The 26,138-nt window shown below is 39.1% G+C and overlaps 1 protein-coding gene across 2 annotated transcripts in view; it reads left to right on the top strand.

Moving 5' to 3' along the window:
- Window positions 1-26,138, top strand: part of LOC110108326 (exocyst complex component SEC3A) — an 84,630-nt gene that overhangs the window by 16,040 nt on the left and 42,452 nt on the right. Inside the window, exons 3-6 of one of the 2 annotated variants that reach the window (XM_020838920.2) lie at window positions 8,874-8,954; window positions 9,077-9,144; window positions 9,300-9,402; window positions 21,753-21,898. In XM_020838920.2, the coding sequence (XP_020694579.1) occupies window positions 8,874-8,954; window positions 9,077-9,144; window positions 9,300-9,402; window positions 21,753-21,898 (398 nt within the window). Of the gene's footprint in view, window positions 1-8,873; window positions 8,955-9,076; window positions 9,205-9,299; window positions 9,403-21,752; window positions 21,899-26,138 lie in introns of those variants that run through there. The other variant, XM_020838921.2, reaches the window with a different exon arrangement.

Here is a 26,138-nt window from a genome sequence, read left to right on the forward strand (position 1 = left end):
AAGAAGAGAGATGATTAGGATAGCGAAATGAAGTATATAGCGTGAAAGGTTTGAGGAGTGAGCTCCAGTAGAGGATAAGATTAGAGAGGTTGCTTAGATGGTTTGGTCAGCGAAAAACGGCGGTCTTGCCAAAAGATATGAATTAGTATATAAAAAACCAAAAATTTATTATCGATAGAGAAGAAATTAAAAAGATTTAAGAGCAAAGATTAATATGAAAAAGACGGAAGCCCGGTTAGGAAGAGTAGAGGTATTAGATTTCGCACACTCCTGTGCATCACCTTTATTCTTAAAAATATGAATCAACACACTCATTCTCCACTCATCTGGCATCTTTTTAGTCTTCAAAATAGTATTAAAAAGTTTAGTAAGCCAAGAAATTCCTTCATCTCCTAAGCATTTCCACACCTCTATTGGAATATCATCAGGTCTAACAGCTTTTCCACCCTTCATTTTCTTTAAAGCCTCTCTAACTTCAGTTTACTAATGCGCCGATAAAAACAAAAATCTTTATTTTCCTTTAGGGTGCTAAGGTCACTATAGTCAATCTTATTTTTACAATTTTCATTAAAAGTTTAACAAAATATCTCATCCACCTTTGTTGAATATCTTCTAAGAAAAATATTTTTTGATCTTCATCCTTAATACACTTCACTTAAACTAAATCTTTACTACTCCTATCTCTTTGTTTGGCTAACTTATACATATATCTTTCTCCCTCCTTAGTATCTAATCTATTATATAAATCACTAAAAGCTAAGGTTTTTTCATCGCATATTGCTTTCTTAGATTCCTTACGAGTCTCTTTATATCTTTCCCAATTATCAGAATTTTTAAAATTAAACCAATTTTTATAACAAATGTTCTTATTCTTAATCTTTTCTTGCACATTTGAATTCCACCACCAACTATTTTTACTATTAGGAGTTTTTCCCTTTGAAACTCCAAGCACATGTGACCATTCAAGCTCTGTTTAGTATAAAATCTTCTTGGATGAAGCTCCAATCCTGTTGATGATGCAACATGGAATTTTGCTAGTTATAGAATTAATGCTTATCCAAGTTAGGCTTTCAGAATTATCAAGTCGAAATTATGTAAGACATGTGGTTACAACTAAATTAATGGGATGCTATCAATTTAACAACATAAAAATAGAGAGAGTAATGTTATGGCAAGAACAATAATTCACGACTAACAAATAGAACTCTTCACCTTGGGTCCCTCACTCACGCTCTTGTTGGAAGATTGAGAGCAAACCGAGCAATGCCACTATGGGACAAATGGTGCCCAAAGTCTAGTCCGTTGGAGAAGTAGCCGGCGACGGGGAATCCACGGGATGACTAGTGAGCATCCAATGTTCGGTAAGAATATGCTCCTTGATGGAAGGTACTAGTGTGAACAAGATGCGATTTAAGTAATCCTCCACGGAAGAATCCACGTCAAGGTTTACGTCAAAGAAAGGGGATTCAAGAACGTTGGTTCGTCCTTGATCATCAAATAAGAAACCACGGTCGACTTCCGGATCGGCCATGCATGATGGTGGTGGTGGTTGGAAGAATCTCTCTTGAGCTTGGGGAGGAGATAATGGGAGAAGACTTGGGAGGGTGAAGGGGTCGGCTATGGGTGGAGTTATTTGGGTTGAAACAAGTGATTCGGGGACAAAGAGAAGAGAGGGAAAATCTGAAGTTTAATTTCAGATTTTCCTTAATGGGAGAGGCTAATTTGAAATTCAAATTAACCCCAATTAGTAGATTAATGGGGGGGGGGGGCGGTTATGGGAGAGATTTAAGGGAAAATAAATGCTGCTTAGGTGGCAAATTTAGGAGAGAGAGGGGACGACCCTATGGAGGTTTAATTTTGTGTTTAAATTAAATGATACTGGGGCCCATGTGATTGAATATAACAATTCATTCAAATTCTGAATTAAATTCAGATTTGATGAAGTGTAAAGAGTTTCCTAATTGAATTCTATCATTTAAGGATGGATTTAAAATTCAAATTTCAATTTGAATTTCAAATCTAAAATTTCCTAAATGATAGGGGAACGAATTAGGAAAGTAATGAAAGTTGAATTGAATTAGAGAAGTCAAAATCCATGGGCTGATGTGGAGTGGTCGGCGGTGGGGATTCCCTGGATTGGCCGACGGGTCTAGGTGGGGGTTGGGACGGGTGGAGGAGAGGGAAAGTGTGGCCGACGGAAAGAAGGAGGGACGGGATCTATGGTGTAACGGCAAGGGAGGGGGCTGGTGGTTCGCCGATCAAGTAGTGGGGGTGGTGGGGGAAAACCGGTGGCTAGGGGAGAAGGAAAGAAGAAGTAAAATAAAGAGAAACCCAGAGCTCCACCAACAGGCTGTTGGGTATTGCTTTGAGCCTCTCCTAGGCTAATCCTCACTCGAGAACTCACAAAGAGAACTCTAGAACTCACAAAGAGATCCAAAACCAAAGTTGAAATTTCATATCAATATTCATCCCCTAGTACAATGCTTGAGGCCTCCTATAAATAGGCCAAAATGAAAAAAAAAAAAAACTAAAAAACATAAATGCCCTCGGAGCTACAATATCAAATGACCACCCATAAGGATAAAATAGTAAAAACTTGAAAATAAAATAAACTACTACATAAAATGACTCAAAATAAAAACTCCTGATTGTGGCCGTCGATCTCCGGCATCTCCGATGGTACATGTGTCGAAGTCGCTGACGATGTCCTCATCAGTCTTTTCTTTTTATGAAATACCTTTAAAAAAATTTCTAATTAATTAATTAATAAAAAAAAGAAAGCTATATTGAAACATTAAATTCCTAAAACAAAGGAGTTTGTGCACTGAATATAATGTTCTTAGTACAATAATCTAACTGCCTAAAGTATAATAATAATAACCAAACCCTTGGCTTCCTATTGATGCTGACTTTAGTACCTGCAAGCAAACAAATAATTGCAATTAAATACAATATAATATGCCAAAAAAGAAGAAGAAGAGTGCCATTTAATGCTGAAACTAAAGAAAAGTGTGAAGCAAATAATTACTTAAATTATCCTAACTAAACAAATCTAACAGACAACTCCTAAAAGGGAACAATAAGTCCTATCTTAAACAATCTATCGAGAAACTCATAAAGGAGCAATAAGTCCCAAACTAAATAACCTATTAGGCAACTCCTAAAAGAGAGCAATAAGTCCTTTCTTAAATGAATCTATTGGACAACTCCTACAAAGAGCCATAAGTCCCAAACTAAACAAATCTATCAGAAAACTCCTAAAAAGAGCAATAAACTCCTAACTAAGACGACTAACGGGCAACTCTTAAAGGAAACAATAAGTTCAAATTCCCAAACTTAAACTATTATAGGCCAAAGTCAATACCCAATCACCTAAGTTTGTTTGGGATATCTGAGGGGAGACATCTCATGGTTGCTAATCAGATTCCCTTGATGTTGCAGTTTATAGGACGTTAACATTAGTAGACTGTGAATCATTGGTATACATGGGATGACGGAATTATGGGATCTTGATCGGGTTTACCTCTACCCCCCATTAATCAAAATAAATCTTAGATTGTCAAGCTTAGATATAAATTTTTATCAAAGTGACTCATCCTTAATTGAAAATGCTCTACCAAGAGTGGTAGGGATAATTAACTATGAGAGCTTACACTCATAGGAAGTTGAGACCCCATATCTAAATAAACCCTGATATAAGCATGGGGGAAATTAAGTTATTTAAAGATCAATCTACCTTAAGAAAAATGGAACCCTAAGCCTAGAAGGTAAGATTCATTTCAAATCATTTTTCTTGAGTGAACATTAAGAATAGATTCTCGGTGCGTGCCGCAAAGGATGTAGTTCATAGTAAAAAATTAGTCCAAGGAGGCACGGTTAATGCTTTGAACTAGTCTAGGCTCTTTGGATGATGCTATCATTACTTTTGCTTACCCAATTTAGATGGTTGAATGTTTGAATTCAAAATTGAATTGGAATGTTTGAAATTCAAAATTTTAATTTTAAATTTTGATATTTGACATGTGAATAAAATTGAAGATTGGTGAAGGATTATGTGGTTTGGATAGTGAAACTTGTGATGGAAGGGGTGATCGATAGTGGGAGTTAGGGTTTAAAAGGATATTATAGTGGTGGCGGTGGTTGAATGGTGGCGATAATTTTGATAGTTGTGGTTGTGATGATTGTGTTGTATGAGGTACTGATGATTATTTCTGATGTAGGCAAGGGGAGGGGTCAAAACAAGTTGAGTTTTACTTTTGGCTATCCAATGATGGAAGACATCCGGTGATCATGATTGGTAGAAAATGGTTTAAGTTTGCCTTCTTTTGGTTTGCCGGTTTTATGGGTCCAACATATCCTTGTGCTATTTGGTGGAGGTAGATGTGCAGTGGCTGTTTTGTTTCGGTTTGGGCTTTGGTGGTTGAGATCTTAGTAGTGCAAGCTCATTAATATCTTGTGAAGTTGAGCTCATTATAAGCTGAAGTTTTAGTACTACTTTATGGCAGATTTTGGTGAGTGGAACTTGCCTTTTCCTATTCTTTTTTCTCTTCCTTTTATGGCTGTTTGGAGAGCTGTGTCTTGTGGCATTGGGAGAGGAATAGGCTGGAATTTATGCAGCCGTGGCTGCTTGGGGTGCCTGTTTGTTTTCTGGATTCCTTGGGCCTGCTGTTCCTTTATTGTTTCGGTGCTTTTCCCGTGAATCCTGGCTGTTCCGTGGCTGGCTGTTGGTCCCGTGATCTGTTTCTTCTCTGTTTTCTGGAAAGATGCTGGCTGCTGCTTTGGAACTGAAGTGTGCCTTTTGACCTTCTATTTCTAGTTTTAATTAAAATTGTAATGGCTTTTTAGTTCCCCTCTTATGCCTATATATAGTAGATGTTTTGGGTTGATATATATATGTTATATGAATGATTTTTGGAAAGAAACCTGAGGGTTTTCTTGGATAGCTTGCGAGCTATGCCACTTCTTCCTCTCCTTGTCTAGGAAAGCTTGCGAGCTTCTCCTCTTTCTTCTCGGGCTTCTAATCTCTTTCGTCTCTCCGCAAGTACCACTCCATCTGTATCCTTCTTCTCAAGGCAAAGCAACTTTAGGTGTCTTTGTTTGAGTCGTTTGTAAGAGTCAAAAGTTTGTAAGTCTTTATATGATATAAAAAGTTTGTTTTGTCTAATTTGTCTAGTTTTTGTGAGTTCTTGTAATCTTTTATTCTCTAGAAAGAGTTTGTTTTTTGTGATAAAAAATTTGGGTCCCTCTCCCAAATTTTTGATTGCATCAATTTCTAGGGTGAATGACAAATGAAAGGTATTGAAGGAGATGAATAAGAGAGGTGAGACCCAATGAAATGTATTCTTGAATAGATTACTTTGCTTCGATATCAAAGTTGATGTAATGAAAGATTGAAATCGAGTGTTTTGAATTTTCTTGTGTGATTGAAGGAGAAATGGCAGTGTATTACAAAAAAAGGGAATTAAGAGCGACTGGAATCAGTGAGAGGGGAGATGAGAGTGAGGAAAGTGGGCGGGGAAGGAATTCAGGGGAGAGGGTGGAAGAGGGAGAGATGGATTCATAATGGGATGAGAATTACCAAATTGAGAAGAGTTTAGGATAGGGATTTAACGATGGGAGTGAAAGAGAGAGAGAGAGAGAGTGTATCAATATCATAGTAGAAACAAGTATCCATTAATTATTGATTCTCAATAATGAGCCTTTGGTTTAATTTTTTTATAGGAAAAATACCTCTAAGAATAATAATTACATTAATGACTTGATCAAGATAAGGCATAAAATTTTTAAAAATTATTTAAATAAAGTACTTTAATTAATCTAAAGTTCTTGAATTAAATCTTCATTAATTCAATTGACTAATTAAGCCAAAAAAAAATCAATCACAGCGGCGCTGGTATAAATCTTGATCTGACGGTCACCATCATTTTGCATAATTTTTTTTACTATGTTCTATTTGGTTCACCATTTTTATTCATACATCATAATAGTAAATCTTCTACTCTCCATTGTACACGTCTAAGCCATATAAGACTTTCAAAATTTTCTTCTTTCATTATCTTTTCTTTTGATAGATTCTAATTCCGCCATACCCCTTATATAGCCATTTCGTACTTCATCCTTTCATGTTACCACAACTCCATCTTAAATTTTTTATTTCAGATTTACTCTATCTTATTTTACCAGACACCCATCATAACTTCTTTTTTCTTATTTTTCATACATTTATCTTAGCATTCTTATTTTGTCCACTCAATGTGAATATCAATGATTTCTTTGCTAGTGTTATGATCTGTATAAAATTTCTTGTTTACTTGTTTTTCTTTAAAATAAAATTGAAGTTTTTGTACTATCCTTGATATTCTCTTTACATACCATGCTTGAGGCAATTCTTCATTTAGCTGCCTAACTTTAACCCTACTAGTCATTACCTGCATATATATTTATTCTTTTGCAAAGTATATGTTCTTAAGATATGAAGTATGAAGCATAAATATGCTTGTTTATGGATAAATTTATTGTGAATATAATTTAAACAAATAAATTAGTATCTGCTATATTATTATGTTAAATTAAAAGGTTTACTTATTTTAAATCTTATTTAGCGATTGGAGTGCGGGTTTAACTTTATTAGTTGTATATAACTTTCTTATTTGTAAATTATATGTCAGGCAATTGGATTAGGCCTGTCTTGATCCTGGATTAGGAGGTATAAAACAACAAAATTGGTAGAGAGGGGAAAAACAAGAGGAAATAAGAGAAATTAGTTAGTATGCCACGTGTCTTCTCTCCTTATTCTTTAGAAGGTTATTGTTGTAATTAAAAAGTAAAGAAAAATGCCAAATCTGAGTTCCTTCTATTTTTTTCTTTGTGTAAAGTCATCAAATTTCGAAGCTTGTAGAGGTTATGGGTTGGTAATTGGACTTTGTGATGAGGACATTGTCAGCAATTTCGACATGTGTGCCATCGGAGACACCGGAAGATCGACGGCCACGATCAGGAGCTTTATTTATTTTGTCATGTTATGTAGTAATTTAATTTATTTTAGTTTTTCTATTTTTACCCTTATGGGTATTTGGTCTCTATTGTAGCCCAAGGGGCATTTTAGTCTATTATTTCCTTTGTCATTTTAGGCCTATATATATAGCCATTTCTTATGTAATGGGTTAATGAAGATTTGAATGAAAAAAAATTTGTGTTTCTACTTCTTCTTCTTGCATGAGGGCTTGAGAAGGGAGAGAGCTCAAGGGGAGCAAATCGCAAGGCCCACCAGTCGTTGGAAGAGTCCGCGGCTCGTGGTTAGGTTTTCTATCTTCTCCTTCGTATTCACCTCCATCATCCTTCTCTTCCACCACAAGAAAATCTCTTCCCAACTCTAGTTGCCGCCGCCCCTTGGAAGCCCGCCGCCGGCCACTCCCACGGCCCCGGCCGGCCACCTTGCCGGCGACCTTCCCCACCCGTCCAATCCCTCCTTCCGCAAGTTTCAAATTTGAAATTTGAATTTCAAAATTCAAATTCTTTCCTAATTGGGATTTCCAATTTAGGAAAGTTTTCATGACGAATTCCAATTTCAATTTAATTTAAATTGGAGTCTTTAATTATCTTGCCACGTCATCAATCCAAATTGGAAGCTTCATCCCACTAATCTCTCTCTCCCCCTTCACCTTGCCGCCGGCCCCATGTGGGTTTTCTCTCCCATTTAATTGCTTCTTTAATGCCCCAATTAATGCATTAATGACTCCTTAATTTGAAATCAAATTTCAAATTAATTTCCCTCCCTTGTCATTCAAAATCCTGAAATTAATTTCAGGTTTTTGATTTTAAAACCTCCCTCCCTCCTCTAATGAAACCGCCGGCCCCATATATGGCTCCCATCCATTAACTCCCCAATTAAGGCATTAATTCCATTGATTTGAAATTCAAATTTCAAGTCAATTCTCTCTCAATTTATTCAAAACTGAAATTAAATTTCAGTTTTGTTTAATCCATCCCATAATTCCCTAAACATCTTTTCTCCACCCTAGCCTTTCTCCTTGCACCCTCCAGCCTCCCCTCTTCCTCCAGCTCCCGCCGCCCCACCTTGCTTCTCCCTCGAATAGAGAAGCCAAGGAAAGGAGAAGACGACGCCTCCCCTCTCCACTTCAATGTTGAATGGCGGATCATAAGATCCATCTTCCACCAAGTCGTTGGATCATCATCGGACATCCGCCAACTACTCCGACTACTTCCCGTGGACAAAGACTTCCGGCATCTTCTTCCTAGTGGTGATCTCAATTCTAGTTGCAAGATCTTCTCTCGCCAAGCCTAGTGTAGTCGAGTGAATAATCCCCAAGGTGAAATTTCTCATTATTAAGCGGTGGATTGTTGTTTAATAGCTCTTAGCTTTGCTACTATTTTGTTTATCTCCAAGGATTAGTTAATCTACATGTACTCCTTCGCCTAAGCGAGTTGAAAATCAAGAATCTTTAATGAATTTGCTTGTTATTTCAATAAGTTATTAATTGAGATTTCATTGTCAATGATTCTTAAAATTTCTTAACAAGCTCCTTTCGCATGTGGTATCACATCACTTTGGAAGATCACTTGTTATTGGAAATATTTGTTATTTAACTATCACTTTTGTGGATTATTTTGCTTTTGAAAATTGCGTTCCGGTTGAATGACTTGGCAGGAAACTAAAATGGATGCCTATCTCTCTCCTCTTCACCCCCTCCCCTATTCTTAGCCCTCCTTCCACTAGTGATACAAGTTTCATCTTGCATTTTGTTTCTTAATTTTACATGTACTGGTTATCAAGTTTTCTCTTACTATCTAGAGTAATCACATGTGTTATAAATAGGTAACATCTAATTTATGATATTTCTATCACATTCTAGCCTGCAAAACTGTACAAGCTGAAGCATCTTACAAAAGTGGAGGTTGTTCCAAATGATAATAGTGGGTGTACGTTTATGCTGGTATTTTTCGTGCTGTATCTTCTCATTTTAACCTATTTTTAAATATAAACTTTCTTGATAATCAGGCTTTTCAGCTTCTGTTAATGCTAACGAAAATTACCTTCAATCCGTGTTCTGTTCAGGGATTTGATAATCTTAGAAGTCAAAGTGTTACACCTCCACAGTGGACAATGCGCAACATTGATGACAGGTTCTCTTGGGCATATCTCCAAATTCATTCCGAGATACCGCCATAATTGTTACTTATGCTGTTAGTTATGTGTTTCCATTGTTTTTTGCTATTATATCATTCAGATTTTAAATATAAATTTATTCCCTTTTATGCTTGTTACCATCCACTTGTAGGAACCGGTTGCTTCTTCACGTTTTAAATGTCTGCAAGGAGATATTGGGCCATATTCCTAAGGTTGTTGGCATAGATGTTGTGGAGATGGCCCTTTGGGCTAAGGTAAAATTTAAGATAGTGAAATAGTGTCTAATCTCATGCCTTCTCATTTAGGCTTTGTCTTGCTATTATCTATTTGATCAACCTTACCGAAAAATTACAAAGGTTATTTCTTGAATGGTGTCTCATTCATCCAACTTGGGTTTAAATTTCCCATTGATGGAGGGATAAGACTGCACACCTCAATCTCTTCCCAAGCTGTATTTTGGTGGTGATGAGGAACAAGTTGGGGTGATGACTTCTTAGCCTTGTTTGCTTCTAAAATTAAAGAAGAGAAAAAAAAAAAAGAAAAATAGTAAAAGAAGTCGCAACATACTATTTCTATTGCTACAGGCGTGCAATGCATGCTGTGGGTTTTGGAGTCTTGTCCTTGTGGGTTGCGCTCTTCTTCGCAGTAGTTGTGCATGCTCATTAGTGTGATGTTTGGACGATGTATTTGGTTTACCGCTTCTCACGTTGGGTGCAATTATTAGAATGTTAGAGGTTCAACTGTAATTTGGAATCTGAATTTGGGGTAGGTCGATTGTGTTGATGAATTTATACTTAAATAGGATTATTTAAAACTTACATTGGAACTAATGTTGTGCTAAGCTTATCTGCTAACTTGGTTATGAGGAGTCCAAAAATTTTAAGAAGTTTATGATTCATAAGTTTTGAATTGAAGAAAAATTCTCTCATAGTTTTCAATGTTTTGCCAGTTGGATTAATGAGTGAAGTACAAATGCGATTGCTTGAATATGGGAAAGTCAGCTCCTTGTACTTGATTTTTCTGTAATTTGATAAATTTGTTCATGTTTTTTTCTTCTATATAATTTGTTATTGAGTAGTTTAGTGCTCTTGATTTTTGCAAAAAAAAAAAAAAAAAAAAAAAAAAAAATCTAATTTTGTGGAAGAAAAAAAGATAATAGAAAATCTAATTTTGTGGAAGTTATTTTATTTGCTTATTTATTATTTTTTTTAAATTTCTAGCCACTGGTTGAAATTCTCAAATATGTACAATAATTTTATAATCAATTGAACTTCGATTCTATAACTGTTTATTTTTGTTTCAAGAAATTTTCTGATGTAATTGGTGTTAGAGCGGAGACAACTGGAGTAGAAAGAAGAGAAAGATTTCAGAAAACAGAGAAAAGGAAAATATTATTTGTTATTCATTATTGCTTGATACATATTACAATATATATAGAATTGTAAATGCAAGAAAGTACACACATATCTAGAACTTGTAGCCACGTATGCAGGATGCCATGTATGCAAGAAGGTACAGATCTTGTAATTCCTACATGTCCCCTCAAACTTGTGACTGCGAAGTTGTGATGAGTTTGGTACATAAGAATTTGAATCTGTTGATCGGTAGTGGTTTGGTGAACACGTCCGCAATTTGATCATTTGTACATATGTGATGGATTGTTACTTGTTTTGTTTTGATACAACCTCTGATGAAGTGACAATCCACGTCGATGTGTTTTGTTCGGGCATGATATACCGGGTTGTTGGCGAGAGCGATTGCGGACGTATTGTCACAATAGATAGTTGTGGACGAAGTTTGTGGAATGTGAAAGTCCTCGAGGAGACGTCGGGGCCAAATAACCTCTGATGCTTCGGTGGCCAATGCTCGATACTCCGCTTCAGTAGATGATCTGACCACGGTGGGTTGTTTCTTCGCTTGCCAAGATATTATGGAGTTGCCCAAGAAGTTGCAATATCCTGAAATGAATTTGCGGTCATGGGCATTGGTGGCCCAGTCGGCGTCGGCGTACCCGTGTAGGTTGAAGCTCTTTCGGTGCATTGGGATGCCGGTGGATGTAGTACCTTGAATGTAGCGAAGTAACCTTATGAGGGCGTTGAAATTGCTGTTTAGAGGATTTTGCATGTGTTGGCTCAGCTGGTGTCCATAAATTGGATGTCCGGGCGGGTTAGGGTGAGGTATTGGAGAGAGCCAATTAGGTGGCGGTAGAGTTGTGGGTTGGCAAACTCGGTACTGCATGCTGTGTGGGTCTTGGTTTTGCACGAGATAGGGGTACTTACGAGCTTGGAGTTCTGCATGCCTGCACCGTCTAGGATCCGTTTGGCATATGTTCTTGGTGGAGTAGGACACCGTAGGATGTATATGATGTCTGGATGCCGAGGAAGTGAGCTAAGGAGCCGAGGTTGCGCATTTGAAACCGATCTTGAAGGCACGAGAGCAGTCTTTGTATCTCCGAAGATGAGTTCCCGATGAGCAGGATATCGTCAACATATATTAGGATATATAAACGAATGGAGCCCGATTTTTATGTAAGAAGCGATGGGTCAGCATTGCTAATAACAAATCCGAATTGTTGAAGAAGATTAGAAAGAGTTACGTACCATTCTCGTGAGGATTGTTTGAGGCCGTATAATGCTTTATTTAATTTTCACATGTATGTTGGATGTATTGCGTCTTGGAACCCCGGCGGTTGTTGCATGTATACGGTGTCCGAGAGTTGTCCGTGTAAGAAAGCGTTTGAGACGTCAAGTTGGAGGATGTTCCAGTTGTGGTGTAGAGCGATGAGTATGAGAACGCGGACCGTTGGAATTTTTGCGACGGGGCTGAAGGTCTCCGTATAGTCTAGTCCGTGTTCTTGATTGAATCCTTTTGCGACGAGGCGTGCTTTGTATCGAGCAACTGTGCCGTCGGATTTGAGCTTTGTTATGTATGTCCATTTGCAACCTAGGACGTTTTGAGTGGGTTGGGGGGTACAAGGTCCCACGTTCCTTGGGTTTGTAAGGCTTGAAATTCTTGTGACATGGCGAATCTCCATTGCTCACTTTTGGTGGCTTGGTTATAGGTGGTGGGTTCGTTGTCGTGAATGAGGTGGGAGAGGTTGAAGATCTGTTTAGGTGTGGAGTGTCCAGTTTTGGACCGGGTTAGCATGTGATGAGAGGTGGGTTGGGAAGGTATGGTTTGAGTGATGGAGACTGTGTTGGCGGAGGGCTGAGGCGCGTGCTGAAGCGAGATGGGGGATGGTGCGTTGAGCTCGAGTGTGTTGGTGGAAGGATATGATTTGGACTGCGTGGCTGTGATGTTGGATTGTGTTGGTGGGTTGTGGTTTATTGAGAGGGGTAAACCGTGAGTTAGGACCGGCAGAAGTGGAGGGATTCAGAGGTTGAGCCGGTATTGGGTTTAGGTTGGTGTGGCAGTTGTTTGAAAGGGAAGATGTTTTCGTTGAAAATGACTTGGCGGGAGGTGTAGATCTTGTTGGTTGTAGGGTCGAGACATCGATAGCCTTTTTGTAGAGGGGCATAGCCTATGAAAACGCATGGGTAGGAGAGCGGTGACATTTTGTTGGTGGAGTATGGCTTGAGCCAAGGGTAACAGAGGCACCCGAACACTTTTAGGTTGCTTTATAAGTCGGAGGTTTTTGGTATAGAATTTCGTAAGGGGATTTATTATGCGTGGTTGGAGAGGGTAAACGATTTATTAGGTGTATGGCTGTCATGAGCGTGTCTACCCATAGGTAGTGAGGGAGAGAGGCTTCAAGAAGGAGAGCCCGAATGGTTTCAGTGATGTGCCGATGTTTCCGTTCGGCGACCCCATTTTGGGACGGAGTGTAGGGGCGAGTAAATTGGTGTATTATTCCTTGAGCATTGAGGTAGGATTTGAATTTGTTGTTAACGAATTCGCCGCCGCCGTCAGTGCGGATGGTTCGAATATGGGTTTGAAATTGCCATTCGATCATTTTCTGAAACTCAATAAATTTAGAAGGAACGCCAGATTTATGAGTTAAATGATATACCCATGTGTATTTGGAGAAATCGTCGATGAAGCTAACATAGTAGCGGTAGCCGTAGTTTGAGACCGATTGGGTCGGACCCCATACGTCAGAATGAATTAGTTCAAACAAGAAAGTACTATTATTTAGAGATTTAGAAAAAGACAATCGATGGCTTTTAGCCATGCAGCAAGAGTTACATTTTGTCTTAGTATAGGTAGTACAAATTGTAGAGCAGTTGTTTGCAAGGTGTTGGAGCGTGGCTGCCGAGGGATGCCCGAGACGACGGTGCCAACGATCGGGTACATGTTGTATGGAAAGAAGAGCCAGCTGTGGAGTTCCGGTAGTCTTCTTCTTGCGGGGACGGAGGGGGTATAGTCCGTTAATACACGGACCCGTGAGAAGAAGCCGGTTGGTCGTCGAGTCCTCGATTTCGTAGCCGCGAGATGAGAAGGTGATGTTGCAGTTGTTATCAGCGGTGAGGTGATGAACCGATAAAAGATTAAAAGAGAGGTTAGGAACAAGATTTAAATGAGAAAGTTTGAGATTACCTTGAGGGGTAGGTAAGATTCCTTTACCGGTAGTGTGAATTGGGAGTTGCTGTCCATTGCCTAGGATGACTTGGGATGAGCCGGTGTAAGGATGAGATGTTTGGAGCTGAGTCGTGTCCGAGTTAAGATGCGAGGATGCCCCGCTATCAAGATACCATTTTGTGGGTTGAGTGGTAGAGGGCGACGTGAATAGAGCGGTAGAAGGCTGTTCGGTGCTGTACTGTTCATCGTGACGGTGCCAACACACTACAGGAAAACCTGTTATTACCGGCGAACGAAATCCGCCGGAAAACATAGATATTCCGACGGAACCATAAGTTTCCGTCGCACATTTCGGCAGAAATTCATACGCCGGTTTCGGCTGCGTCGATAAATTATTTCCGGCGCCAATTTTGCGTCGGAAATTTCTCCGGCGCAGTTTCCGGCGAACTACCGGCGAAAACACGGATCGTTTTCGACGTTGAAAAACGTCTTAATTCCGGCGCCATATCCGCCGGTAAGTAGCGTCGCATGATGCGCCGGCCATTACCGGCGGATATAACGACACAAACTGTATGTAGGAAACCCACGAACTCTCTTGCGACGCAAAGTATACGCTGGTAATTACCGACGGACTGTGCGACGGTAATTATGCCGGTAGGTTCCGTCAGAACAAAGGCGACGGTACATACGATACGATTCATTGTATCGTCGTTTTCGGCGAACTTCCGGCGCAAATTCTGCCGGAAACCTGTAGCATTGACAAAAAAAAATTTCCTTCCCAGCCAACAATCAAATTTCCACACCTGCAAACCAATACAAATAACAAAATAGAAAAATATTTGGTCAAACCACCTTGAATTTGAAAACAAGTAAAAACTTCTACATACATAACCTTAAAAACTTAAATATAGGTATTATTAACGCTTCTCTTTCCTAAAACTCTCAAGAGAACTTCTCTAGAACTTTATCACATGTTTTCTCATCAAACCTCACAAAATATATGTCGCTTCCATAGGTAGTCCTACCCAACTAAAAGCATGCACCAAACTACATCCTCTAGCAAATGTCTAGTGATAACAACCATGACTATAGCAAAAAGATATGAACTTAAGGCTAATCTATATGTAATCCAACCGAAATCGCAAAAAAAATTGAAAACAAAAACCTTCGGTTATCTCCTCTGGCGGCGCGCGACTAGGAAGGAGAGAGGCGGCGCGCGACTAGGAAGGAGGCTCGGCGAAGTCCGGTGACCGTCGACGGCGAAGTCCGGTGACCGTCGGCGACGTCTAACCACGGCGAGCGACGAACGGCGACGGAGGGCGACGGGCGAAGCAGTCGAAGTGAGAGAATGGAAGGAAACAAATGACGGCCAGAGGGGTTCGGGTTCGCGAAATAGGGCTTTTACCGGCGGACGTTCCGCCGGTAATGACACTAGTGACGTCGTTATCAATTCCGACGTCTCATCCGTCGGATATATTTCGTTGAGTTTAAATACGCCGGCGCAATGTCCGCCGGTACAATGCGCCGGAATGGTTCCGCCGTAACGTGGGACGGAAATGGTTGAGGCATCCCAATACCGTCGGAGTTGCCGGCGGAACATGTGTTGGTGAATTTACGGCGTATTTGGCGCCGAAAACGTTGACGCAAACTTTACGTCGAGCAAATCCGCCGGTAACTGCGCCGTTTATTACCGTCCAGAATATTCCGCCGGAAAATCCGACGGTATTCGCGTGTTTTCCCGTAGTGACACTTGATGGCGGAATGGCCATTCTTGCCGCAGATTTGGCACGTAATTGCTGGTCGTGGTGGACGTCCGCCTCTGTTGTTGGAGTTGGTGGCACGGTTGTTGTAGGAGTTGCGTCCACGAGAGGATGACGATCGGCCTCGACCTCGGCCACGAGAGGCTGTAAGGGCGGTGAAATTTCCGGAGAGATGAAGGGACTGCAGTTCACGAGTGGTTTCGTGTGCGAGATTCAGTTCCTCGCTGCAAAGAAGGGTGTAGAGGTCATCTAGAGTTAGAGGTTGAAGGTTGGTGCGGATGCTTGTTTTGAAAGATTGATAGGTGGAGGGTAGGCCATCTAATGTGTAGTGGATGACATCTTCGGTGGCAATAGGGGCACCAGCGGCAGTGAGGGAATCTACTTTTGTTTTGATTTCTAGGAGATATTGCGACATTGTTTTGTCTTTCATGTTGAGATAGTGGAGTTCATGTTTGAGTTGAATGATTCTTGAACGGGTACTTGATTGAAGTCGCCGGTCAAGGATTGTCCATATCTCGTGGCAGTGTTCGATGGAGAGAACGTAAGGTAGTATAGTTGGCAAGATGACGGAGTATAAGGCTGCCGTGAGATTCTGGTCGATCAAGATCCAGTTGGCGTTGGCGGGATTGGCTGTGGACTGGCCGTTTTGCGAGGTGAGATGGCTTGGCGGGACGATAGCAGATCCGTCCAAGAAGCCGTGAAAACCATTTGCCAGGAAAATTTTGAGCACCTGGGAGTGCCAAAGAGGATGATTGTCGGCTGTTAAGGGCTGATTAACGATGTTCTTGACGTTGCTCATGAGAAACTTGAGTGGCGCCGGGAACATCGACGGAGAGAGCATCTGATCATCAGGCGTGGTTGTGCTTGGGGCAGAAGTTGCTGTAGACGTTTCCATGGAAGCTTGGGAGGGGAAAAGATGGGAAGAAGAGGGAAAGATAAATCGATCACTGCTCTGATACCATGTTAGAGCGGAGACAACCGGAGCAGAAAGAAGAGAAAGATTTCGGAAAACGGAGAAAAGGAAAATATGATTTGTTATTCATTATTGCTTGATACAGATTACAATATATATAGAATTGTAAATGCAAGAAAGTACACACATATCTAGAACTTGTAGCCACGTATGCAGGATGCCACGTATGCAAGAAGGTACAGATCTTGTAATTCCTACAATTGGTAACCTGTAACCTATAGATCCTCTATTTTGCTTTGCGTGAAAGCATAAGACACATCATATTAGTTATGTTATAATCTAACCCCTGAGATGTTCTGTATCAAATTGGTGCCCAGATACTTAGGTTGTATCAAAATGTTATTTAGAAGCAGAGCTACTTATTCGGATAATTTAATAGATCGCGAAAGGATGCAGTCTTGATAATTTTGAAAATTCAATTGGTTGAATAATCAAAACTAAACCAATGATTATATTAATCTGGTTTAAACATAAATTGATGATAAATCATTTTGAAAACTTGAAGTGTGAATTCCAATCATAATGATAGACCAATCACTTGAATTTTAATTCTAATTGGAGAGATGGAAATCATTTTGATAGACACTTTAGGATTTTTAACAATGATGCTTATGGAATCATAGATACCACAATTTTCACATACATGTTAAAATAACTGATAAAGTTAAAGGTTGAATGATTTATTAATGAGGGTGGAATTGATCCTAAAGCCTGTATTTAGTGGTTATATATAGATAAGATCTTTGAATGACAAACTATGTTTGATGAAAGGTAAGTGCATTTTGTGAATGAAATTAATTTGTCATGCTAATATTGGATAGAAAACATTGGAGTGGCAAAGAGGGGGGTTGAGAAGGAAACCTATAGCAACTTGGCTTAAAGTGAAAGAACTTTTAAATTAAAAGTATTTTCCTTTGTAGTATTGTGATAGATTATGTGATGAATCTGATTAGCTAAAACAAAACACTAAGACTATGTTTATTTTGAGCGACCATGTTTATTTTGATGATGGTCTAGAAGAAGCTTCTATTTAAAGAATAATTGGTTGCCTTTGGCTTGTTGTCTATATTACTTAAGTGGTAGAAGACTTCTGATAGGACTTGTCTTTGTTGCTAGTTCTTTCTGGAGTTTTGCAGTCCAGTATTTCATTATGGATTTTCAATGTTTTGAAACTAAAATTTTCATTTTAAGGCTGATTCAATGTTGGAGTTGCTACCTTAACCACTAGCTTTTTCATGGCGGCTGTCATTGTCTTCTTTCTAGGATATTGTGTGATGTAGAACGAAGGGGGGGGGGGGAATTTGATTTGTCATTTTGAGGCCTATATATATGGTCATCTTCTTATGTATTGGGATGATGATTATTTGAATGAAAGTTTTATGTTTGTCTTCTTCTTCTTGTGTGTGCATTAGAGAAGGGAGAGAGAGAGCTCAAGGTGAGCAATTGCAAGGCCCACCAGTCGTTGGAAGAGTCCGCGGCTCGTGGTTAAGTTTATTTTTATCTTATTTGTGTTTTCCCTCATCCTCCTTCCCCTCTCCACCAACACCCTCTTCCCCTTTCAAATCCAACCACCACCCAAGCCCACGTCAACCCGGCGGCAACTCCTTCCCTTTGACCACCGGCCACCTCCTCTTTCGCCGATCGTTATGATGATTTCAATCATCATAATGATTTCCTAATTTGGATCAAGCATTAAAGAGGGAATTTGTGAGTTTTGAAATTCAAATTTCAAACTTCAAAAACTTTCCTTATTTGCGAAATCTAAATAAGGAAAGTTTCTAATTTCGAATCTATTTGAAATTCAAATTTGGAGGAGTCTTTATTTCCCCGCATCGTTGTCCATTCTTGATTGGAAAGAAAATAAATCCTCATAATCCCTCTTTCCCCTCTCTCCTTGTCGCCGGCCTCATGCATGGCCCCCTCCCATCAATTCTCCAATCAAGGCATTAATGACCACTTAATTTGAAATCAAATTTTAAATTAATTTCCCTCCAATTTCATTCAAATCCTGAAATTAATTTCAGGTTTAGAAATAACTCCCCTCCCCCTTTCTCTCGAACCTGCCGCCCCCCTTCTTGATGGGCCCCATTAAATGCCCATTAATTCCCCTATATTCTATTTGAAATCAATTTCAAATTGATTCCCTCCAAAATTACTCTAAATCTGAAATCAATTTCAGATTTGGAGTAAATCTCTTCCTCCCCCATCTAACCTAAACCGTCTCACCCAAACCACCCGCCCCTCTCTCTATACCTTGGCCGCCCCTCTTCTTGCTCCCTCCCTTGGGAAGCTTTGGTTGCTCATAATTATTTGAAGCCAAGAGAAGAAGACGACGCCCTCTCACCTTCTCTTCAATGTTGAATGGCCGATCCCGAGGTTGATCACGGGCTCATTCTCAATTCTCGAGGAAGGGTTGACGTCATCCGCTCACCGTATCCTTCCCCACGCAGCAGAATTCCTTGACGAACAAAGGTCGCTTGAAGAGTGGAAGATCATTGGCCGACTCACTGTTTCTCCGTTCGTGGCTACCTCTCTAGCAACAAAGACCTTCGGTACTATCTTCCTAGTGGCGATTTCTTTCATCGTATGCTTCATCTTCAACCGCTAAACCGTACTTTGAGCGTGAGTGAGTATGGTAACTCATCGTGAACTTTCTAAATATTAACTGTGGGATTGTATTACGATATGTTTGTTTTACTGTGATAATTTCATAGCTATCTTAACTTGCCTTAAACTTTTGATTTGTAACTGCTTACTACAATAAGATTGACGATTGAAAGTTCTCTAATCTAATCTTATGAAACATTAATCTTAAGTAGCAAGCATCGTAATTCTTAAAAATATTTCCGTGCAATTCTTGTTTGTATCACATCAGAGAGGATGTCTAGGTTCAATGTATGTGGACCCCTGGCTTTAATTATTGAATGGAAATCAAATTTAAAATCTGATTTTAGATTTTATTCAAAGGAAAGAAATTTCCTAAACTAATTCATCAATTATGAAAGTATTTAAATTCAAATAATGATTTGAATTTAATTAGGAAACTTTTCTAATCAATAAGAAACTATTTTAGGAAAGCGATTAAGAGAAGTTTGAAATTTGAAAATCATAATTCATGGGATTTTGGAGGGATGGCCGAATTCACTGTCCTCATTGGGATTTACTAATTAGGATGGGATTTAATGTCCAATCCAAATCAAATTAATTTTAAATTTGATTTTAAAAACTTTCCTAAAATAGGATTCTATTTTAGGAAAGGTTTCAAATTTCAAATTTGAATTAATTGATTTAAAATTAAATGACTTTCCCAAAGAAGTTAAGCAAGAAAGGAAATTATTCAAGTGGAGATTGGAGAATTGGAGGCAAGGGAGGGGGATGGCAACCAGCGGCTTGGCTATGGGTGGTGGAGATGGGCCGGCGGTTAGGTGGACTTTAAGGGGCTGATTTGGAGATGTGGTGGTATGTTGAGGTTGGTGGGTGTGGGAGGATTAGGTGGCCGGCAGTAAGGAATTTGGTGATAGAGGGGAGGAGGAGAACATGATTTAGGGAAAGAAAGATACAACCGTGAGCCTGGACACATCCTGCAGCTGAAGGGTAATACGTTGCCCTTCTCCAAGGGACTTCACGCCACGAGCCCGGACCTATTCTGCGACTGGTGGAAACTCCACGTCCCTCCCATAGGAATCCCACCCAAATTCTCTCCAAAGAACACAAGTGCAAACAAAATTTCTTTTCTTAATAATTCATCATTACATTACACAAGCAAGGGCCTCTACATATAGGCTTAAGAAACTAAAACAAGACACATATGCCCCTAGGGCTTACATAGGACGACCCTCTTAAGTAAGGGTAAAAAAGGAAAATTCATGATAAAAAAATAAAAAATTACAAATTAAGATAAGGTGGAACGATCTTGGCCGTTAATCGTCGTCTCCTCCCTTGAAAATCTTCATGATTGAATGTCCGCATCACTGTGCTTATATTTTGGCAATTGTTATTGGAAGAAGATTGGCTTTTAGTGTTTGTTAACGAACTTTCGACAGGGTGGTGACACTCCATTTTAAAGGATCTGCCAGCCTCATAGGAAATAGAACCTTAATGTTTTTTGCTACAATTTTGAAAATTAGAATGTCAAGAGTGGAGAATATAAAATGGGAGTTTGCATAACTGAATTTTCTTCCCATATTTTGTGTAAAAAATAAGATGAAAAATTATATATAAGTTGTTAGAGGAATAACTACCAAGGAAAGAAATAAATTTAAAAGCCTGTCTAGTTCTTAAATTTAAAATTAACTACACAACATAAATTGAATGCTGCTGTCAACAAATTGCTAGATTGATGAAGATAGAAAGTTATTGCTAATGAAAATGTGCTATCCATAACCTTAGGATAATGGTTAACACTTTCTAGTTTGAGGGGTCTATACCTAATGATTTGAGGCAAGCAAGTTCTAAGTTCTGGTTCAAATAAATTTTTTCCCAGTTTTCAATTTTGTGAGTGAAAGTTGGATGTATAATTTCCTCAAGTGATATAAATATGGCTGCCTGATTTTGGGGAAGAATTTTTTTGTGTTAATGTGAAACATTTTTTTTCACTTTAATAATTTTGTTCCTTTTCTAGTTCTTCAACATAATTGCTATTACCTAGCATAATGCTGCTAATTTTCATCTAAAGAAGGTATGCCAGAAATTTGATTTTGTGAAATTAATTTTCTGAATGTAATTTTTTCAAATTTCTATTGAAATTTTGAAAGATTTACGTTCTTTTTGTTATCAATTAGGCTTACCCTCTATTATTGTCTATTTCAATTTAGGAAAATATATAATTGATAACCAGTGACTTGTGAGTCATCTATTTTTCTTTGCATGAAAGTATATGATGAATCATATTAGTTGCATTAGGAAATCTTGCATCAGGTGGGAGCTTACACTCTACTATACCCTATTTTCATTTTAAGAAAATATATAATTGATACCTAGTGACTTGTGAATCCTTTATTATTATTATTATAACTGTGCATCAGGTGAAAGCATACGATCCAGAAACCTAACCCCAAGTTGCCCTGCATCAGATGGGAGCTTCATGTGCTTGGTTATGCGCCCTTTTAGTTGGTCCCCAAATTGCTGGGATATGGCTAATGATGATGATCATTCAACTAACATACATTAAGGCCTTTATTTTTAATCAAATTTTTTGTCATACTAATCAATTTGTTTATCTGCAAGTTGCAGAAGTTGGCTGACAAAAGTTCAGCCAACTGTTTAGCTCCTAACATGACTTTTCCTGTCATTTTGTAGCATGTCATTGTATGATATTGGACTTTGGTAGTTATCATAAAGGTTATATTCTCAGGAAAATATTCCTACTGTCAATAATGAAGTAAAAAACCAAGATGGTCCGGTTGCATCTGTTATAACACAGAGAGACTCCCAAGTTACAGTTGAAAGAGAGCTTGTTTCTCAAGCCGAAGAAGAGGACATGGAAGCTCTTCTTGGAACGTAAGTTTGTCCATATTTTCCTGCTGCTATTTTAAATTACTGTGCATGCTGTTGTATTCTTCAATGCTGTCTACAACTTAATAATTTTTGAAATTCATATCATAATAATGAAGAAAATAATGCTCGGATATAAGATAACCACATTGATTGAATTATTGTGTATATTGTTTATGATTTCATTGCCGGGTAAAGCTTCTCATCTTAGCTCAATTTATCTGTTGAAAGTAACTGCCTTTTTCCCCTTTTATGTTATACCGTTTGCGTTATAGAAAATTGATTAGGGTCAGTGGTGTTCTTTGGGAAGTCGTAGTTCACTACTACAACCTTGGACACTATGAACCTTTCCCTTATTCACTTAATTCAATTGAACCTGTAAATTTGAAGCTTCTTTAAGCTTCCTTTATGTGTTTATATTCTCTTGTTATTTGCTATACTAAATTTTGCCCAAGATTAGGTTGCATGTATATTGCATTATTGTTAGATTATATGGAGTTTTATCTTCATCTCATTATTTGGCAAAGTTAAGATATTCTCGAGTGTTATCTTCATCTCATTTTCATTCATCATGGTTTAGAGTAAGGGGTTGCTTAGTTTGAAGTGTGTGCTATTATGTATTCCAAATGTAGGGGTTTTGAAAATATCGATGTTTGGTTTGAAGCAAAAGGAGTGCCGAGTAAAATTTTGAAGTATTTAGAATGCACCATTTAGTTCATTTTGAATGTATTTAGAGTTTGTCCACTTATGGGCGAATTTCAAATACACAATAAGAGTAAGGCTTTACTTGCTTATGTTGCACTGGCCACCGTGGCCATTGCCCTTTGCCAGCAGCTGCCACTGCCCACCAGTTGCCGCCACCGCAGTCATTGGGCCTTACACTAAATTCATTTTACGTCAAGCCAATCACAAAAATATTTATTTTACACTCATCTAAGTAACTCTAAATATTTTAAGTAAATTGCATTTTTTTACATTGTATTCCATTTTAATATGTATTTTTTTTAAAAGAAAAAAGCCCCTAAATATTTAAAATTTCTCTTAAGATTAATATTCTTTTTTGACCATTGTTACAAGATTATGGGAATCTCTTAGTTGATGTTTCTAAACATAAATTTCAATAAAATGGGAAAGTTGGGTTTGCCAAAAAAATCACAACTATCATCTTTTTATAGTGCCAGATAGGTAATGAAATTCAAAATTTTGCAATATATTATGACGTGTGAAAGGCACACACAACTATAAATTCTCAAGGTACTTCTAAGTAAGTTGGTGATCCTGGCTTTATCAAGAGCTTGTCACTCCGTTGTTCTTCATGATACCAAGAAGGAACTTGGTGTAGAACAAACATGTGAAGATGAGTTGCTTAAGAAAATTTGCACGCTTAATATTTCGAGAACAATATTAAATAAGACTTATGTTGTTTTAAGCACTAAGATAAGGCAATAAGGTGATAAAATAAGCTTAGGCTAAATCACATGCATAGGAGTTAAGATCGTAAAACAATAAATTAATCTAACATTGCGTACGAGGTTGGTTTTCAACTATAATCCCTAATCTAACATTGAGATTAGTCACTGAGAGATATCCTCCACCCAACTCTCTAATATACTAGACTTTAGCGGAGAGTAATTAACAAGCTTCTTATGAATCAATTAAATCACATTGTAGGATAATTATGAAGATAAGAGACTAGGGAAAGAGTTCACCATTATCGAGCATTAGGCAGTAGTTGGAAGCTTCAGATCAGCAACCTCCTTAGTCTCCAAAGTTAGGACAACAATCTGGAATGAATAGGGAGTTCTGGACAACAGTTGGGGCACTATACTTTGCTGGAATGTCCTGAATAGCAAGCCAAGATCTCTGGACAGCACCCCAAGGAAGTCTGAGGAGCTGGTTTTGAGTCTTAGGAGTCTTGAACAACAACTCGTGAGGTCTGGACAGTACCCAAGGAAGTTTGGAGAGCAGGGTTTGGGTCTTAGGAGTCTTAGAGACTTGGAGAACAACTTCTAAGGTTGGAGATCCCTGGATGGCGTGCATGATTCGTCCAGAAGTTCAAGACAACAACTTGACTCTGTCCAGAAATCTGGACAGCCTGTTGAGGAGATGAATTTCAACCATTTCCTCCTACTGGGTGCACGTGAGCATGAAAGGGAGGGTGGGAAATTGTGTGGACAGCAATGGAGGAGAGCTGGAGTTAATTCCCTTTGATTTAGGCCTGGGTTTGGAAGTAAAATTAATTGGAGAGGAGGGGCATGGGTCCGTCCAAGAGAGAGAGGAGGGGAAATTGTGTTTAGGTTCAATGTATGTGAGTTATGGAGCAATTAATCAATTACTTTCAGGATTGATTAATTGATTGAATGAAGGGATTTTCAAATATGGTGTAATTAATTATGAAAGATTTGACATTCAAACTTTATTAATTTGAATTTGAATTTCTTTCTAAATTGAAAACAATCCAAATTAAACAGGAAGAGGTTTTGGAGGGACGTGGAGTTTGGGATGAGATAAATCATTCCAACCCAATTTAAAATTAAATTGGGATTAGATTCAAGACTTGCCTAATATGGCTTTATAATTTAGGAAACTATTTGAAATTCAAAATTTGAATTTCAAATTGCTGAGATTAATTTCCCAAATCACTTAGGCTATTTTAAGAAAGTTGGGCCGGGTGGAGGGGAATAAACGGCTAAGGGAAACCGGCGGGTCTTGAGGTGGTGGTCGGGTAGAGGAAAATGAGGGGTGGTGGGAACAGGGGCAAGCCGCGGTAGGTGGGGGGAAGAGGGTAGAGGTCGGAAGAGATGCGAGGAACAAAAAAGTAGAGCTGCGAACATTGGACCATTCCAAAGATTGACGGGTATTGCAATTGCCTAGACCTTGGGTCTTCCATCTTCTCTCAAACACTCAACATTGAGGGAGACAAAGAAAACTTAGAATTTTATTAATCAATCATCCCAAAATACAAGAGAATTAGCCTATAAATAGGCCTCATGAAAAGAAAAGAAATAATGACAAAAATGCCCTTACGGCTACATGATGCTATCAAATATTTCTGTAATTTTATTTTTATTTGAACAATAGTATATTTTATGTTCTTTTTAGATCCGTCAATATTGGACCCGACCCGAAAACCCGACCCGAACCCGCCCGAAAGCCGCCGCACCGCTGCCGGCCTACTTCTGCATCGCGCCGGAACTCAAAAAATCAAACCGAAGCGAGTCGGGTCGGGTTGACCCGCACCCGAAGCGGGTCCGGGTCCGGGTCCGGAAAATTGACCAGTTTGTGAAAACGGGTCGGGTTGACCCGAACCTGAATAGTGCCGGGTCAATTTCGGGTTCGACCCGAACCCGACCCGTGACCCGAAATTGACAGGTCTAGTTCTTTTCTTTTTTTAGCTATCTAATGATGGGAAAACATCCAATGAAAATGGTAGCTTGTGCATGGGGCTTGGTAGACCTTTGGTTTGCTTGCTCGATTGGTCCTTTGGCTGCTGCTGGTTCACGGGTTAGTTGTTGGGGCCTTTGGTGATGAATGGAGAAGGCTAGGGTTGAGCTCATTATCTTAGTTACTTGAGCTGAAGTTGAGAAGCTCATCTTGTCTCTTGGGAAACCGTGGCTATGCTTACTGTTTTTTGTGCCTTGGCTCCTTGGATTCTCGGCTGGCTGAATTATGTGCCTTGTCTTCTTGGTTCTCACGGTGGCTGTTGGATTTCCCGAGCTGTGGGGTTTTCCTGTGGCATTTGGCGCCTTGGTTCAGTGCGGTTTCTTTGGTCCCGCGGCTGCCTCCTCGGTTCTTCGACTGGGTTGTTCTTTCCCATGAAAAACATTGGGGAAAACCGTGACTTGGTGCTTGGGTTCTTGTGGAAATTAATGAATGTGACTATTGATATTCTCCTATCTTGCCTATAAATATGAGAAGTTTTTGTGAAGAGAGGGAGTTGATTATTTTGAGCAAATTTGCTATTCACCGGCGGGTTATTGGAAAAGCTTGCGAGCTTGTTCCATTCTTCTTTCTCATCCCCTCCGGAAATCTTGGGAGCTCTTTCCACCCTTCGTCTTGGCTTCTAACCTCTTTCGTCTTTCCGCAAGTGCCACTCCATCTGTATCTTTCTTCTTGAGCTTTGGTAGTGATTGTTGGTTGACTTGGAAGCATCTGTTGGAAGAATTGGATGATCTTGCAGTGGTGGACCATCGGTTTGCTAGCCCTATGCACTTATCTTATTTAACCTACAATTCGATGCATGTGA

Source organism: Dendrobium catenatum, unplaced genomic scaffold, assembly GCF_001605985.2.
Source record: "Dendrobium catenatum unplaced genomic scaffold, ASM160598v2 fragScaff_scaffold_1282, whole genome shotgun sequence".
NCBI lineage: Eukaryota > Viridiplantae > Streptophyta > Magnoliopsida > Asparagales > Orchidaceae > Dendrobium > Dendrobium catenatum.